This window comes from Musca autumnalis, unplaced genomic scaffold (genome assembly GCF_047663935.1).
Source record: "Musca autumnalis isolate F117 unplaced genomic scaffold, ASM4766393v1 scaffold_3, whole genome shotgun sequence".
Taxonomy (NCBI): Eukaryota; Metazoa; Arthropoda; class Insecta; order Diptera; family Muscidae; genus Musca; species Musca autumnalis.
In genome coordinates this window covers 207,213,013-207,229,613 of record NW_027411866.1, presented here as the reverse complement: position 1 = coordinate 207,229,613, position 16,601 = coordinate 207,213,013, and the positions used below count along the sequence as shown (strand labels likewise).

Below are 16,601 nucleotides of genomic sequence, written 5' to 3'. Positions count from 1 at the left end.
TTTAAGAATAGGCAAGTGATGTGTGCGTTAGATATAGATGTGTTTCATTCGAATTCTTGGAGAAAATTGCTATGGCTATCAGTTATGAACCACTAAAATAAGGAAACCAAAAAATTATGTAAAAAAAATATTTCTGATATTATTTCTCCAATTTGTGTAGATTTTGGAATAGTTTTTAATGTTGCCAAGTTTTCACATTTCAAGGAAACTTGACAACTTTTAATGAAGAACAGACATTTAATATACGTTGCCTTTCCTTTTCTTCCAGATGAACGCATAACAACACATCCTGTATTAGGCAGTCCATGGCTAATGTTTGCCTCAATACTCTTCTATTTATTTTTAATATTGGTAGTGGGAAAAAATTTCATGGAAAACAGAAAACCTTTTAAAGTTGAGAAGTTTATGCAATTGTACAACATTGTACAAATCTCTTTAAACGCTTTTATATTTTATGAAATTGTCCGCTACACCATTATGCGATCGGATTATAGTTTAAAGTGTGAACCATACAATCCACACGATAGAAGACCAGCAACAATGAGGCTAGTTCGACCAGGAGTATTGTATTATGTATCAAAATATTTGGATTTCTTTGATACGGTAAATATAAAATGGAATGAATTTGATATGCAGACATAGCTAATTGTAACTAATTATATTCATAACGTTACTCTTGCAGGTATTTTTCGTTTTGCGTAAGAAACATAATCAAATGACTTTCTTACATCTATATCATCACTCGTGCATGATTTTTGGCACTTATATGTATTTGTCGCAAATGTTTGGTAAGTATTTGTTGAAATAGAATGTTTAAATAAGAAGAATGGTAAAGAAAGCCAAATTCAAAGCAGAAATTATTATACAACTTTTAAGCTGGGTACACATTGTCAGTTTTGAATGTCGATATTTCGCAATTATCGATAACTGTCAAACCGTCCAGCAACCACAAAATATTTTGCGATTGCATGATGAATGACAAAAATGAACGGCCACACTAGCAAGCAACAACAAAGCTGTCATTCAAAACTGACAATGTGTACCCAGCTTTAATATCCTCCACCATATATCACATATTATTTAATTTTCTTTTCTGTCCACAATTTTTAATTGAAATATTTTGGGTATTAAAAACTTCTTCAATCGGGCGCCACCTTTATATTAGAGCTATATCAAAGTGTGGACCTATGTTGACAATTGTTGATGGAAACATTTTGTGACCACTGGGAATCTCAAATTTCAAATTACATATAGTTCGGCCAAACTCCAGACAGTTGGTTATATTTGGAGGAAAAGTTTCGTGACCACTTTGAACTTCGAAAACATGGATCTATGTTGACAATTATTCGTCGATACGTTTTGTGACCACTGAGAACCTCAAATGGAAATAACAGCTAGTTCGGTTAAAAATGTTTGCTAAAACTCACCAAAAACAACGAATATCGGGAGGTACCGTTTAGAGGTGGGCGCGTGTCGTGTCGTGAGTAGTGCGTGTTCGTGCTTTCTAAAAATACGCCGTGTTTGTGCGTGTCGTGCCGGAATGCATTTTTGGCCGTGCGTTATCGTGTGTTTTTGTTCGACACGGTTTTGCACGACACGACTAAACACGATCTGCACTATGTGACACGATCGTGCTAAATTTTTGGTCTCCCTTTAGAAGTCGTGCATCGAAACACGAACATCGAACAAGAATATAAAACCGACCAAAATATTCCTCAAATTATTTGCTTCGTTTTTTTAGTCTGGTACATAGACTAATGAAGACATAGACGCCGGAATGCTCTCACCGAGTATGTTCGAATTGAGTGTGGTAACTAAGAAACTCAATATAAAATGCCAAAAAATACAACTTAACAAATATTTTGTTCTGACGAAAGTCTACATAGGGTTAGTTTTTGATGGGAACTATATCCTCAGACAAAAATATCCAAGATAATATTGTCATTTTCCCCAAAAATCGTCTTCGACCTTTTTTGAGCTTTTGGGTTTGAGTGACTTGACCGCGGAAAAATTGAGTAATCCGTCGTCTGTATATTCATTAGCCTATGCTTTGGTCTAAAAAACTTTTGAAAGTCTGCTCAATTGGTACCATTGACTCTCAATTCATGAAAGATTTGGAAGCTAAAACTAAACAATCATTGCTTAAACGCTTTATACCAATAATGACACATCTTATAGGGACGTTTTTATTTCCGCCGTTTAAGAAGATGATTTTTTATTAGCTAATGTAAAAACAATATTTCTTGATATACAAAGCGAGAACATATGATGAGCAGGAAATTACAATGCCACATTTACACGAATTATCAGAGTTTTTGGATCAAAATGGCAAAAATGCAAAAAATGAAAAAGTCTCCAATTGATACAGAAATTGATACATATTTTCGAGTGCCGTATGTAGTCAGACTAATGTTTTAAACTTTTGGAAACAGTGTAATCTAAAATATTTAAAACAGATAGCCAGGAAATTTTTGGCTATACTCGTTAGCTCAGGAACCAGCGAGAGATTTTTTCCCACATCTGGAAATATTCTCAACGAAAGGCGTACTAGACTTTTGAGTTCTTTTTCTTCTTTATTTGCTAATTCGATTTTCGAATGTAAGCGACCATACAATTATATCGAGGTACATTTCATTTACTTATTTATATACATATTAAATTTGATATTATTTAGTACTATATATTTATAAATTATTAACAATTATCTCAAAAGTGTTTTTATTTCTTGCCGCATTTAGAAGGTTTGCCGAATTATTATATTTTGTCCATTCTTCTATGTTCTTTAGCCAGGTCATCTCTTTTCTGAGTTCTAACTTGGACAAAATAATGTTTTTAAATAAGAATAGAAAAATTAGATGTACATATGAATATTTTTTAAAAACACCTGTATCGATTTCTCCTTTTTTGTAATTTCGTGCGTGAGTGTGCGTGTTCGTGCCTTCTCGAAAAACGCCGTGTTTGTGCGTGATTGTGCATAAAAATTTTGGTCCGTGTTCGTGCATGTTAGTGCCTAAATTTTTAGGCGCGCGCCCATCTCTAGTACCGTTATATGGGGCTATACAAAAACATTGACTGTGTTAATTTTTTGGTGGGGATTTTTTATGGGAACCTGAACTAATAAACTACAGGTAGTTCTAAAATCCTGAAAGTACCGAAAATCCGGAGGTACCGTTATATGCGGACTATGGAACAAGTAAAATAGTATCAGACGGCTTTGCCGATGGAGATATACCCTCAGCCTATATGAATCGAAACTTTTATCGACGTACAGAATTTTGTGGCTCTTTTTGGACATTTGAACTTGCCGACAAAAATGTGGATTAGGATTAATGTTCAAAATGTTGCGGAGGAGGTACTTGAAGGAATGGACCGAAATAGTCCATTATGGAAGTTGATCTTATTTTGGGGGTCATATCTTTTCGAGTGATATAGGGCCCACTAGTCACTTTTGTGGGTCATAGTGTAACTTTTTAATCAGTAGGACTTGTTCATGGAAAACATAATCTCGCTGTGAACGGGACCATACGAATAGCAACAGTGTTCATTTCCCAAGGATCTTCGAACAGACCCTAAACTGCACTTAGGCATACATGTTGAACTTCTGTGTGGGAGGTACCCTAAGGAGAAGACCGATATGGACCATTTTAGAAGTTAAACTAAATTTGGACAAAATATTAGGAGATCAAAAGTTTAGACCAAATAGGTTGCCCCGTTCAAGATATATCGTTCATACCATTTTAGTGACATTTTTAAATATCGGGGGAAATACCGATATTGCCCATCTTCGAACTGACGACGTAAAGCAGGCCGCGTATGCAAGTTGCTTCAACAGAAATCAAAGTGATTCGAGAGCGGGCATTATAGTGAATTTATCCGAAATTTTGTATGGGAGGTACCTGAAGGAGTAGACAAATATAGTTCATATTCAAACCTGATCTATATGTGGTAGACATATTAGGATGCGTAAAGTATGGACCAAATCGGTCACTCCATTCAAGAGTTATCATGCGCACAATTTTTCCGAACATTTTTGAACTTTTGTGGGGGAGGTATCTGAAGGAGTGGACCGATATAGGTTATCATCAAACTTATATTAAGTTTGGACAAAATATTACGAAGGCCAAATTTTGGACTGAATAGCCAGATCCGTTCGAGAGTTATCTTGTGCTCCAACCACTACACGCGGTGTCATGGTTTTTTTGCAACTTTCAGGCTATGTTCTCAGGACGTATGGACTTGCCCCCGATGAAGCTTGTACCGTCGTATGGGGGACAGTGAATACAAGTTGCTACAGCAAAAATCAAAGCGATTCAAGAGCAGGTCCTAAACGATTATCCATGATGGTCGGGACCGGAAGTATTACGGATAACCGATTTTCCCGGATAATGGAGGCAATGCTTTTACGCAGTTTTTGAATATAGTAGTTTATATGTTCGCAAATGACTATTTCAATCCGTTACAAACGGAAAAACAAACTTACTATGCCCTCTATACTATGGAGGAGGGTATAAAAAAATATTATCAATGGCAAAGAAATTATATACTACAACTAAAAAAGTATCAGTCAGCTTTGCCTACAGATTTATAACCTCAGCCTGTAACAGAGCAATGAAACAATTGTAGGAGCGGTAAATATGTATGTGTTAAAAACACATTGCCTTTTTTTAGAGAAATAAATAGTATTTTTGTTGATGACAAAATAAATTTTGTAAGTTGGCGGCGCACATTGATTCAGAATAGCTTTTTTCTGGTCAAACCTCTGTAACTTTTGAACGGATTGAGATAATTTCATATTTTATTGGAAAAATTAAAAAATTATCTAATTAATTCCCTTTCGAGTTGGGCTTATTAGACCTGTTTATACATTGAAAAATTAGGAGTCTACCGAAGTCCCTCACACTCAACCATTACGCTACGTTTCACTGGTGGTTAAGCCGATCTTCAGGCGTATTGAATGTTGTTTTTGTGGCAGACGAAGGCAAAGCTTGGAAACTACTATATATATCGCACTTCATTAGATAAATGCATATGCGAAATTATGTCAGTTAATTGAAACTCCAAACTTTTCCTATAGTCCTGCTTGGTAATCCCATTTTTCAATGTTCACAAATACTATGGTAACTTTTATTCCTAACCTATAATAGGTCTAATAAGCTCAACACAAAAGAGAATTAATTAAATATAACTATAAATGACCTTCGCCTTAATAAGGCAAAAATAAAAAAATTATTTCAGCATGAGCCAGGCTGGGATTCGAACCTGGGTCTCCGACAACTGAGTGTCAAGGTTGCCGGCGTCTTAGCGTTCTGAGCCATCATCAACTTGTAAAAACTTTGGTAGACAACAATTGATGATCAAAATCTTCTGATATAGGAAAACAATTGCTAATGACGTAGGAATAAAACTTACCATAGTATTTGTGAACATTGAAAAATAGGATTACCAAGCAGGACTATAGGAAAAGTTTGGAGTTTCAATTAACTGACAAAATTTCGCATATGCATTTATCTAATGACGTGCGATATACAGTATCGGCCAAAACTAAAGCACCCCCTCAGTACATATTTTTAAAATGAAATTTTTTTTAAGAAAACAAAGTTGTAATTTGTATTTGTATTTTTCGTTTTCTTTATTTATATCCATATTAATAGAAAACACAATCAGAATGTATTCAGAATGTAATAAACAAAAGTTAAAATTCAAAAATCATTTTAGGTCGAAAATGTAATCGGACAAAACTAAAGCACCCCCCTATTTGAAGTATAACAAAAACCATTGAAATCATATTTCGTTGGGCCTCCTCTATTCTGGATGACACAATCACATCTTTTAGACATAAAGGATTCTAAATAATTAATTATTGCAGGCGAAATAATTGATTTTCGGAAAATTTAGCTTAAATCCTCAAAATACTGAAAATCCGAACTTATCGCTATATGGGGGCTATACCCAAACGTGGACCTAGGACAACGATCTTTGGTGGATATGTTTTGTGACCACTAGGAACCCTAAGTACCAAATTACAGCTAATTTAGTGGGGAAATATGGCTTAAAAATTCAAAATTCCGAAGATCGGAAGGTTCCGCTATAACGATGCTATACCAAAACATTACCCGATATTGTTCATATCCATCCGAAAATGATACTACAGCCTCCTCTGGTGAAATACAAAATCGTTAAGTTTAAAAATTAGAAAAAGAACGATTCACAAAAGAACGGTAGACGTCGACTTATTCAGTCGACGACCAGCAAGAAACCTTTAATATCGACTAAAAGTGAATTGGATTAGAAAATGGAGGATACTGCTATTTTCCGATGAAGCTATATTTAATTTAATGTATTCAGATGGTAAAAGACGTGTACCAAGTGGGCAACTGTTAAATCCTAAATATTGCTTGTTGGTCGTCGTCGACTGAATAAGCCGACGTCTACCGTTCTTTTGTGAATCGTTCTTTTGCTAATTTTTAAACTTAAGCGATTTTGTATTTGAACAGAAGAGGCTGTAGTATCTTTTTTAAATGGATATAAACAATATCGGGTAATGTTTTGGTATAGCATCCTTATAGCGGTACCTTCCGATCTTCGGTATTTTGAATTTTTAAGCCATATTTCCCCACTAAATTAGCTGTAATTTGGTACTTAGGGTTCCTAGTGGTCACAAAACATATCCACCAAAGATCGTTGTCCTAGGTCCACGTTTGGGTATAGCCCCCATATAGCGATAAGTTCGGATTTTCAGTATTTTGAGGATTTAAGCTAAATTTTCCGAAAATCAATTATTTCGCCTGCAATAATTAATTATTTAGAATCCTTTATGTCTAAAAGATGTGATTGTGTCATCCAGAATAGAGGAGGCCCAACGAAATATTGATTTCAATGGTTTTTGTTATACTTCAAATAGGGGGGTGCTTTAGTTTTGTCCGGTTACATTTACGACCTAAAATGATTTTTGAATTTTAACTTTTGTTTATTACATTCTGAATACATTCTGATTGTGTTTTCTATTAATATGGATATAAATAAAGAAAACGAAAAATACAAATACAAATTACAACTTTGTTTTCTAAAAAAAAATTTCATTTTAAAAATATGTACTGAGGGGGTGCTTTAGTTTTGGCCGATACTGTATATACTAGTTTCCAAGCTTTGCCTTCGTCTGCCACAAAACCAACATTCAATACGCCTGAAGATCGGCTTAACCACCCGTGAAACGTAGCGTAATGGTTGAATGTGTGGGACTTCGGTAGACTCTTAATTTTTCAATGTATAATAAGCTCAAATCGAAAGAGAATTAATTAAATATCACTATAAATGACCGTCGCCTTAATAAGGCAAAAATTAAAAAATTATCACTTTTTCAAATCAAAACTCCGTAGATCAAGATAAGCTCAATTAATTCAATTAAATAAAACTCTCACAAATAAATTACCTTCGTCCTAATAAGACAACAATTAAATAAAAATGCCAATCTATCAAACTTTTGAACTGGAAGGCATTACAATTCATGAAGAAAAAAGTCTTGGATTGTATATGTGTGTATTGACGAAGGATACTAGGAAGCGCAGAGACACTAGGCTGACTTGGTAGTACAAAGGCTTCAAAAATACTTCACATCTGCAAATACAAGTTTTCAAACTCAGCCTTTGTTTAGCACCACATCTAAATATGCCTGATGAGCTGGCTTAAACCACCAGCGAAACGATCGTAGCATATTGGTTGGATGCGTGTGGACTTCGCTAGATATCACTTTTTCAATACAAAAATCCTTAGGTCATGATAAGTTCAATTAAGTCAATTATATAAAACTCCCACAAGTAAATGACGTTCATTCTAATAAGACAACAATTAAAAAAAAAAAACACTTTAAACAAGTAAAAAAGTATCCGTCGGCTTTGCCGACAGAGATATACGCTCAGCATATCTGAATTTAAACTATCATCTACGGACAGATCGAATGTATTTAGGGTTTTTTCAATATTTTGTGGCCCTTTTGGACATTTGAACTTGCCGACAAAAATGTGGATTAGGATAAAAATTCAAAAGTGTTGCGGAGGAGGAACTTAAAGGAAAGGACCGACATAGTCCATTACGAAAGTTGATCTAATTTTTGATAGATATCGCGCCCACTACTCATTCCAGTGGGTCATCGCATAAATTTTGGACCAGAAAATCGATATCGGTTATTTTGGAAGTTAAACTGAATTTGGACAACATATAGGAGATCCAAAGCTTTGGACAAATTGGTTGCCCCGTTCAAGAGACATCGTGCACTCCATTTTGCATTTTTATCGAAATTTTTTATTGAGGTTGAAGTACCCGAAGTTGTTGCCTATCTTCGAAATGAGACTAAGTTTGGACAAAATATGACGAAAGCCAAATTTTGGACAAAATTGGTTGATCAGTTCGAGAGTTATAGTGCTCTCCAGCGAGTACATATGGTGCTATGGGTTTTTTACACCTTTCGGGCAGTTTTATCAAGCAGAATGGACTTGCCCCTGAAAAAACTTTTACCGTCGTAATTGAGGCAACGAATGCATATTGCTTCAACAGAAATAAAAGTGATTCGAGAGCAGGTCTTATAGTGAAATTTTCCTAAATTTTGTGCGGGGTACGCAAAGGAGTGGACAAATATAATCAATATACAAAGCTGATATACATCTGGTAGATACATTAAGGTGTGTAATGTATGGACCACATCGGTCACTCCCTTCAAAACTTATCGTGCGCATAATTGAACTCCCAAAATTTTTGAACTTTTGTGGGGAGTTACCTGAAGGAATGTACCGATATGGCTTATCTTCGAACTTAGGTTAAGTTTGGACAAAATATGACGAAGGTCAAATTTTGGACTAAATCGGCATGTCCGTTCGAGAGTTACCTTGCGCTCTAACCACTACACACGGTGTTATAGGGGTTTTTGTACTTTTCGGGCTATTTTCTCAGGAAGTATGGACTTGCCCCAGATAAAACTTGTACCGTCGTATGGGGGGCGGTGAAATGCAACATGCTACAACAAAAACCGAAGCGGTTCTAGAGCTGGTCCTAAACTGAACTTTTTCGAAATTCTGTGTGGGAGGTACCCGAAGGAGTGGACCGATTGAGTCCTTATTGTAACCTCATCTAAGTCTGGTAAAAATTTCGCGATGTGCGAAGTATGGACCACATCGGTTACTCCCTTCAAGAGTTATCGTGCGCACAAATTTTCCGAACATTTTCGAACTTTTGTGGGGAAGGTACCGGGAGGAGTGGTCCGATATAACCCATCTTCGAACTTCAACTAAGTTTGGACCAAATATTACCAGTACCTCGATTTCTAAACCAGTATGCGACAACGGTATTCAGAGTCAACGCATATTGGTTCACAAATAATTTTTTCTCTCAAAAGAATTCAAAAAAAGAAGAATACCTCTCTTTGAAAATTGTCTAATTCATATGTATGTTGTTTTTATTGCTCTGCTTCGAATAATTGGTTTTAATTGTGTTTTGTTTTTTTTTTTTCAGCCTCACATGCAACATTAGCGGGTATATTGAATTCGTTTGTTCACGTTGTTATGTACACATATTATCTGATTGCTGCCACCAAGCCGAAGATTGATTTAACCCCATTGAAAAAAATATTGACCAGTATGCAGTTAATACAATTTGTCATAGTGGCAATACATTTTTCAATTCCATTACTTGTCCATAATTGCGGTGTTAATTCGTTCTGGATGTGGATAGCCTATATACAGAATTTTTTTATGATTGCAATGTTTGGACATTTTTATTATAATGCTTATATTAAAAAAAGTCGGAAAGTAAAAACATAAATTTTAAGACTTTTTGTAATTGGCTTCAAGGCTCCATTGTTATCAATAAAAAATAAACATTTTTACACATTTTATTATTTCATTTTGTTTCGATGGATTTCACTATGGGACAAGAAAATTATTAGCCATTTTTTTTTGACACCGCAGCGTGATAGAAGACCAAAAATAAGAAGTCACGTGTCCAGGCGTTTTCCCCTATCACATAATCTTTCGCAGTTATGGGCCCCCAAAAGCCTGAAGCTTTGATGTTAATAAAGATCATTGTGTCAGGCACATATCTTCTTAACGGCTAAGAATTTGGGTTTACTCGCGGAAGCAAAGCTGTAGCTCTTAAGAATAATAATTGTAAACACATAAAATCCAGTCAACCTCATCTTCAAGGTCAAAATCGTCAATGTCAAATTTCCATTATAATTTTATTCTCGGATATTAGTCTGCAGATATCTAACCGATTAAAATTTAAGCAAACACCAACTAGAAAAAAGTTCCTTAGATCTCAATAAGGGGATGAAAGATACCAAGGAACGGTCCTGACCGGCTTTAACACGGCAAAATCTATGATTTATCTTGTTCCCTCTTTCATCTGAAGTGGACACTGACCTCCCGGTGGTGTCACCTGGGGAGCTGCCTTTAACACCCATTAAAGGTAGCGATCTAACATATGCCGCGCGTTCACCCATAAGAACGCTAAAAACTTGGAGTTGGGCGTCGGGTTAGCAACACTCCCTAGAAAAAGCAGCCAACTATGAACAAGTGAGAAAAGGTTATAGTCGGTACGGGGCAGACTATGTGATACCCTACACCACTAACTCTGTGCATAATCTTTTCACTCGAAAACATTTATTTTAGTGAGATACGAATGTTTTCACCTATATGGCTTTTATACCAAATGACTTAAGGCGAATTGAACCAAAATAATTAATATTTAATTTTATATTTGACTACTATCGACATCACCAAAATCAATAGGCTTCCATTTCCGTGAGAAAATTTCGTGATGATCCGATCAAAATTCCGACATGTAGTGTGATTGCAGAAAAAGTTGAAATAAGGGATGCATTACCGACTATTCCGATATCTCTATTATTTGACTGCCTACGCCAACTTTGCCTATTTTGCATCATTGTAAAGATGGGATCTTCTTCTTTCATAGTCAGGCTTTGCATTTGGAAAGTCCCCGGCCAAAGATGTGATATTCGTCATTATAATTAAAATCGCAAAAATGAACATTTGGGTTTTATTTGCGACTATTGTGATATTTTCGTTGTTTGATCACCTACGAGAACCTACTTTACGTCATTTGAAAGGTGATATCTTCTACTTTCATCGATCAAAATTGCGACCTGTAGCGTGATTACAAGGTTTAGATGGACAGACGGACGGACACACATAGCCAGATCGACTCAGCTCGTCGAGACATTCATTTTGGTATATATAAGTATGGGTCTACGACCATTATTTCGATGCGTTACAAACTTTTTGGCCAAAACCAACTTATAATACCCTCCCCACATAGTGGTGTAGGGAATAAAAACGAAAGAAAAGAAAAACAAACCCCTCTAAAGTTGACAAACCCCGCAAACGTTTAAAGGGTCATAGTCTGAGAATCTGCACCTGGAATGTTCGCACTCTTTATAGAGAAGGTGCAATATAGGCATTGACAGATGTACTTGACATTACTGTCATACCAGAAATACGATAGATTGGGAAAGGCGTCACAACAACACCTAGCGCAAATTCGGATCCGTTAGTCATTACGCAACCCATTACAAAATAATTTAAACAAGATTCTTTTCGCATTACAAGTAGTCTGAAAAGTAATGGGTTACTTCTTAAAAATTTGCAAGGCAAACCTACTCAATTTACTCCTCACTAAGTAATGAGGACGGTGGTACAGTGTGTGTGTCCGACTATAAATCCTAGGGTTGTGTGTTCAACGCTCACCGTCGGCACGCGAGTTTTTGTTAATTAAAAAATAACAGTTCGTGGTGCACATGTGCACTGCACATTTAAGTTCTTAAGCAGCCCTTTTTATTCGTGTGCGTGGCACAGTGTGTAGTGTCTTTGGCTAGAAATCAGAGGGTTCGTGGGTTCAATTCGGGCAGACAGCGAAATAAAATAAAGTAAAATAAAAGTAAGAAGTTTGATGAATTAAAAACAATTTCTCTACATCAACTGTTCTGTAAATATAATTTTTTCACCTTACTTTTCAACTTCTATTGGCCACAGAATAACTAGTTATTCTAGTGGTCATAAAATAACTACAAACGGAGTGCGACATGCCCTTGTAAAAATAATGGGGAAGAAAGGGGGTTTGTGAGTAGTTACGGCTGCCAAAAATCCCTTACAAAACTCATGATTTTGGGAGGAATTTTTTTGCTGGGCACCTAAAGGTGACGCACTGTATTATAGCTGCCATGACACAAAGCATGAGTTTGGTTGCAGATTTGTAGTTAGTCGAAGGTTAAAACATCTGGTCTCCAGCTTCACCCGAGTGAATGAAAGACTCGCTACAATTCGATTAAAAGCAAAATTCTTCAACATCAGATTTAGACAGAGAAGGACGAACAGACCAAAGATATATTTTACGAGCGCTTTGGCGATTTTAATGCCAAAATAGGAAAGGTGAATATCTTTGGCCCAACAGCCGGGAAATTCAGTCCCCACAGTGTAGCATCTGACAATGGTTTAAGGCTGATAGACTTTGCAGCTGCAAAAACATGGTAGTTAGTAGTACCAAATTTAAGCATCTCGATATTCATAAGGGCACCTGGCTGTCTCCATATCAAAGAAAAAGTAATCAAATTGATCATGTTGATCATAGATGGAAGACATTCATCGAGCGTGTTGGATGTATGATCATTTCGAGGAGCAAACATACGGGTATGTTCTGAGACACACTTCACCTCTTACTTCACACCTCAAGCATTTGGTTCACCCCATTTCGCTTATTTTTCGAGTATTTTATGGACAGACTAGGGTGTACTTAGCACAATTAAATTCACAAGAAATTGGAGTAAATTGGTTGAGCAAAATGCTTGAGGCGTGAAGTGTGTCTCAGAACATTCCCGATAGATTCGGACCACTACCTTGTCGGAGCAAAGGTACTTACCCGTCTAAACGTTGGAAATAAAGCACGAACAGATACAACACGGAAGTTGGACATCGGTAAGCTGCAATCACAAAAGATAGCCACAACATATTCCACTCAACTGGCCCAACTGCTTAATCAAAGCACTCCTCGTCCCGATAACATATCATCATAATATTACGCACTCCATGCAAAACAGCCGCAAAATCCATACTTTGATACAGGGACCTCCACCAAGGTATACATGGTATGACCAGGAGTGTCGTGCGAAGAAAAAAATGGGGCATATAGCTACTCTACAATAAGTAGTAAATCGTAGCGCCCGAGAGAGGTATCGGGAGAAAAGGAGAGAAGAGAAAGGTCTTTTCCGCAGGAATAAGAGAGAAATGGAAAGTCGGGATGTACAGGAGCCAGAATAAAGTCCGCAAGTTCTACCAAAGAGTGAAACTTCAAACTGATGGCTTTGGTACACGCACATCCTCCTGTAAGGACCAGCAAGGTTATTTGGTAACTGATTCAGGCAGTGTGCTCAAGATATGGAAATAAAATTTTTCCAAACTGTTGGTATCCGATAGTAGCGAAGACGGCAAAGATACCACAGATCCAATCCCAGAAGATGGTATTAAATGTATTTCGCTCAGCCAAGATGACATAAAGACAACCATAAACCGGCTGAAGAATAATAAGGCAGCAGGAGCCGATGGCTTACCAGTCGAGCTGTTCAAAACAGCAGGCGACACGCTAATAAGGTGTATTCATCAGGTGAGCAATCCTGTGCCCTGTCCACAAGAAAGTAGATAAGACTGTGTGCTATAAATATAGGGACATAAGTCTTCTCCCTATTGCTTACAAGATAGTGTCAGGGATAATGTGCGAACGACTAAAGCCTATGGTCAATGAAATGCGGCTTTAGACCTGTCAGATCCACCATTGACTAGATATTTACCCTGCGGCAAATCCTGGAGAAGACCACAGAGATGCAGATTGACACTTACCACCTTTTTGTTGATTACAAAGCAGCCTTCGACAGCCCCCTACGTTCATAGCTATTCCAAGCCATGTCTGAATTTGGAATCCCTCCAAAGCTCATCCGGCTTTGTAGAATGACATTAACTGATACTCTATAGTCAGTTAAAATAGGAAAGAACCTCTCCGAAGAGTTTGGTACCAAAAGAAGTTTCAGACAAGGTGATGGTCACTCGTGTGATCTTTTCCACATTCTGCTGGAAAAGTTTATACGAGATGCGAATAACAAACAATTGTTCTATAATGGGCAAGCTAAGTAAATAAGTAAGTAAGACCCTATAAAGTATATATATTCCTGATCAGGGTAAAATTCTAAGTCGATATAACCATGTCCGTCCGTCTGTTGAAATCAATATACAGCTCGCAATTTTTAAGATAGAGCTTTTTAATTTGGTATAGAGTTTTATATTACTCCACAACAACCCACCGAAGTGGCGAAGATTTGGTATTAGCTTTGTTCAAAAAAACAAACTTGGCTGCTTAAAAACAAGTAAAAAAGGATCAGTCGGCTTTGCCGGCAGCCTGTGTGAATTGAAACTTGCATCAATGGACAGATCGAATACTAGCTAAATATGGATTTGGATTGAAATACACATTTCTTGTGGAGGAGGTACTAGGAGGAATGGACTCACATTGTCCATTTTGAGATAGGATCTTATATTGGGAGACATTCCTTTCGTGCCAGTGTGTCACCGTAGAATTTAGAGCTTTTGCACCATTAAACATTGAAACACTTTTTTTCCAAAAACGTTTATATTTTGGGAGTCTTAAATTTTGGGCGTATGAACCGGCAAAAATATTGATTTCGATAGAAACTCAAAAAGTTTTGCGGGGAAGATATCTAAAGGAATGGACCGAAAAAGTCAATTTTTGAAGTGGGTCTTATTTTGGGTGTCATTCGATAGACATCGCGACCACCTGTCGTTTTAGTTGGTCACCATATAATTCAGAGGTTTTGGACCATTATATCAGGAAGCATGTACTTGCCTACGAAAAACATGATATCGCTGTAAAAAAGACCACTAGGTAAAAATTTTCAAATGATCCTCGAACAGACCCTTAACCGGTTTGACCTGTTTATGAGATATCGCGCGTACCATTTTAGCGAATACTTTCAAATTTTTTGGGGAGGAACCGAAAGGAGTGGATCTCAATGGTGCCATAGAGGGTTTTACACTCTTCGGGCTGTTTCCTCAAGAAGTATGGACTTGCCCCTGAAAAAACTTTTACTGTCCTAATTGAGACAGCAAATGCAAGTTGATTCAACAAAAATCAAAGTGATTCGATAGCTGATTCCGATTTAGCTCGATTCATATTTAGCTCAATGATATGGGACCTACTGTTTATCGCCGAGTCCGAACGGCGTGTCTTAAGGCACCACTTGTGGAGAAGTTTTTCAAGGCTGAAATACTCAGGAAATGTCGCCAACATTACTGAGGGGTATTATGCCACCGTTGAAAAATGTTTGATGTTGACTGGCCGGGGAATCGAACCACCGACCTTCTGCGTGCAAGGCGGACGTGCATACCATTGCACCACGGTGGCACCCGTCTTAAAGTGAACTTATCCGAAATTTTGTGTGGGATGTACCGGATGGAATACCGGATGGAAATATAGTCCATATTTAAACCTGTCCTATATCTGGTAGATATATTAGGATGTGTAAAGTATGGACCTATTCGGCCTTTCCCTTTAAGAGTTTTCGTACGAAGAATTTTTCCGAACATTTTTGAACATTTGTGGGGGAGTTACCTGAAGGAGTGGCCCGATATGGCTTATCTTCGAACTTAAACTATGTTTGGACAAAATATTACTAAGGCCAAATTTTGGACCGAATCGGCAGATCCGTTCAAGAATTATATTTCGGTGTCATAGGATTTTTTTGCAACTTTTAGGATATTTTCTCAGGAAGTATGGACTTGCCCCTAATGAAACTTGTACCGTCGTATGGGGGGCATTGAATACAAATTGCTAAAACAAAAATTAAAGCAATTCGACAGATGGCCCTAAACTTAACTTTTTTCGAAATTTTGTGTGGGAGGTACCCGAAGGAGTGGACCGATTAAGTCCATATTGAACCCTTATTTAAGTCTGGTACACATTTCACGATGGGCAAAGTATGTACCAAATCGGTTACCCCCTTCAAGAGTTATCGTGCGCACAAATTTTCCGAACATTTTCGAAATTTAATGGGGGAGGTAACGGAAAGAGTGGAACGATATAGCCCATCTTCGAACTTAAACTAAGTTTAGGAAAAATATTACGAAAGCCAAAATTTGAACCGAATCGGTTCACCCGTTCGAGAGTTATCGTGCGCTCCAGCCAGACAGACGGACGGACATGCCTAAATCAACTCCAAATCGTCTGAAACACATTTCGTCCAAACACACTTGGGGTCTAAAACCATTATTTCGATGAGGCACATTTTGCCCGTATGAAAGTGTATGTATATACCCCCGTTAGCATAAATGCTGAGGGTATAAAAAATAACAAACAAAATAAATTTCACTGTTTTTATACCCTCAGCATTTATGCTAACGAGGGTATATACATACACTTTCATACGGGCAAAATGTGCCTCATCGAAATAATGGTTTTAGACCCCAAGTATGTTTGGACGAAATGGGTTTCACACAATTTGGAGTCGATTGAGCAATGTCCGTCCGTCTGTTTGT

At 37.1% G+C, this 16,601-nt stretch overlaps 1 protein-coding gene across 1 annotated transcript; it reads left to right on the top strand.

The window, feature by feature from the left end:
• The first annotated feature begins 540 nt into the window (after window positions 1–540).
• On the top strand, window positions 541–10,102 carry LOC141398412 (very long chain fatty acid elongase 7-like). The gene is made up of 4 exons (XM_073975697.1): window positions 541–603; window positions 683–788; window positions 9,502–9,693; window positions 10,026–10,102. The coding sequence occupies exons 1-4, from the start codon at window positions 541–543 to the stop codon at window positions 10,100–10,102; spliced, it is 438 nt and encodes a 145-aa protein (XP_073831798.1).
• The last annotated feature ends 6,499 nt before the right edge of the window (window positions 10,103–16,601 follow it).

What these genes read in the sequence shown, in the direction of transcription:
- LOC141398412 (XM_073975697.1), top strand. Translation starts at nt 541, where the DNA reads ATGAGGCTAGTTCGACCAGGAGTATTGTATTATGTATCAAAATATTTG. An exon ending in GTATTTGTCGCAAATGTTTG is followed by an intron (nt 789 to 9,501) that starts GTAAGTATTTGT and finishes TTTTTTTTTCAG; the next exon opens with CCTCACATGCAACATTAGCG. An exon ending in ATTACTTGTCCATAATTGCG is followed by an intron (nt 9,694 to 10,025) that starts GTGTTAATTCGT and finishes AATCTTTCGCAG; the next exon opens with TTATGGGCCCCCAAAAGCCT.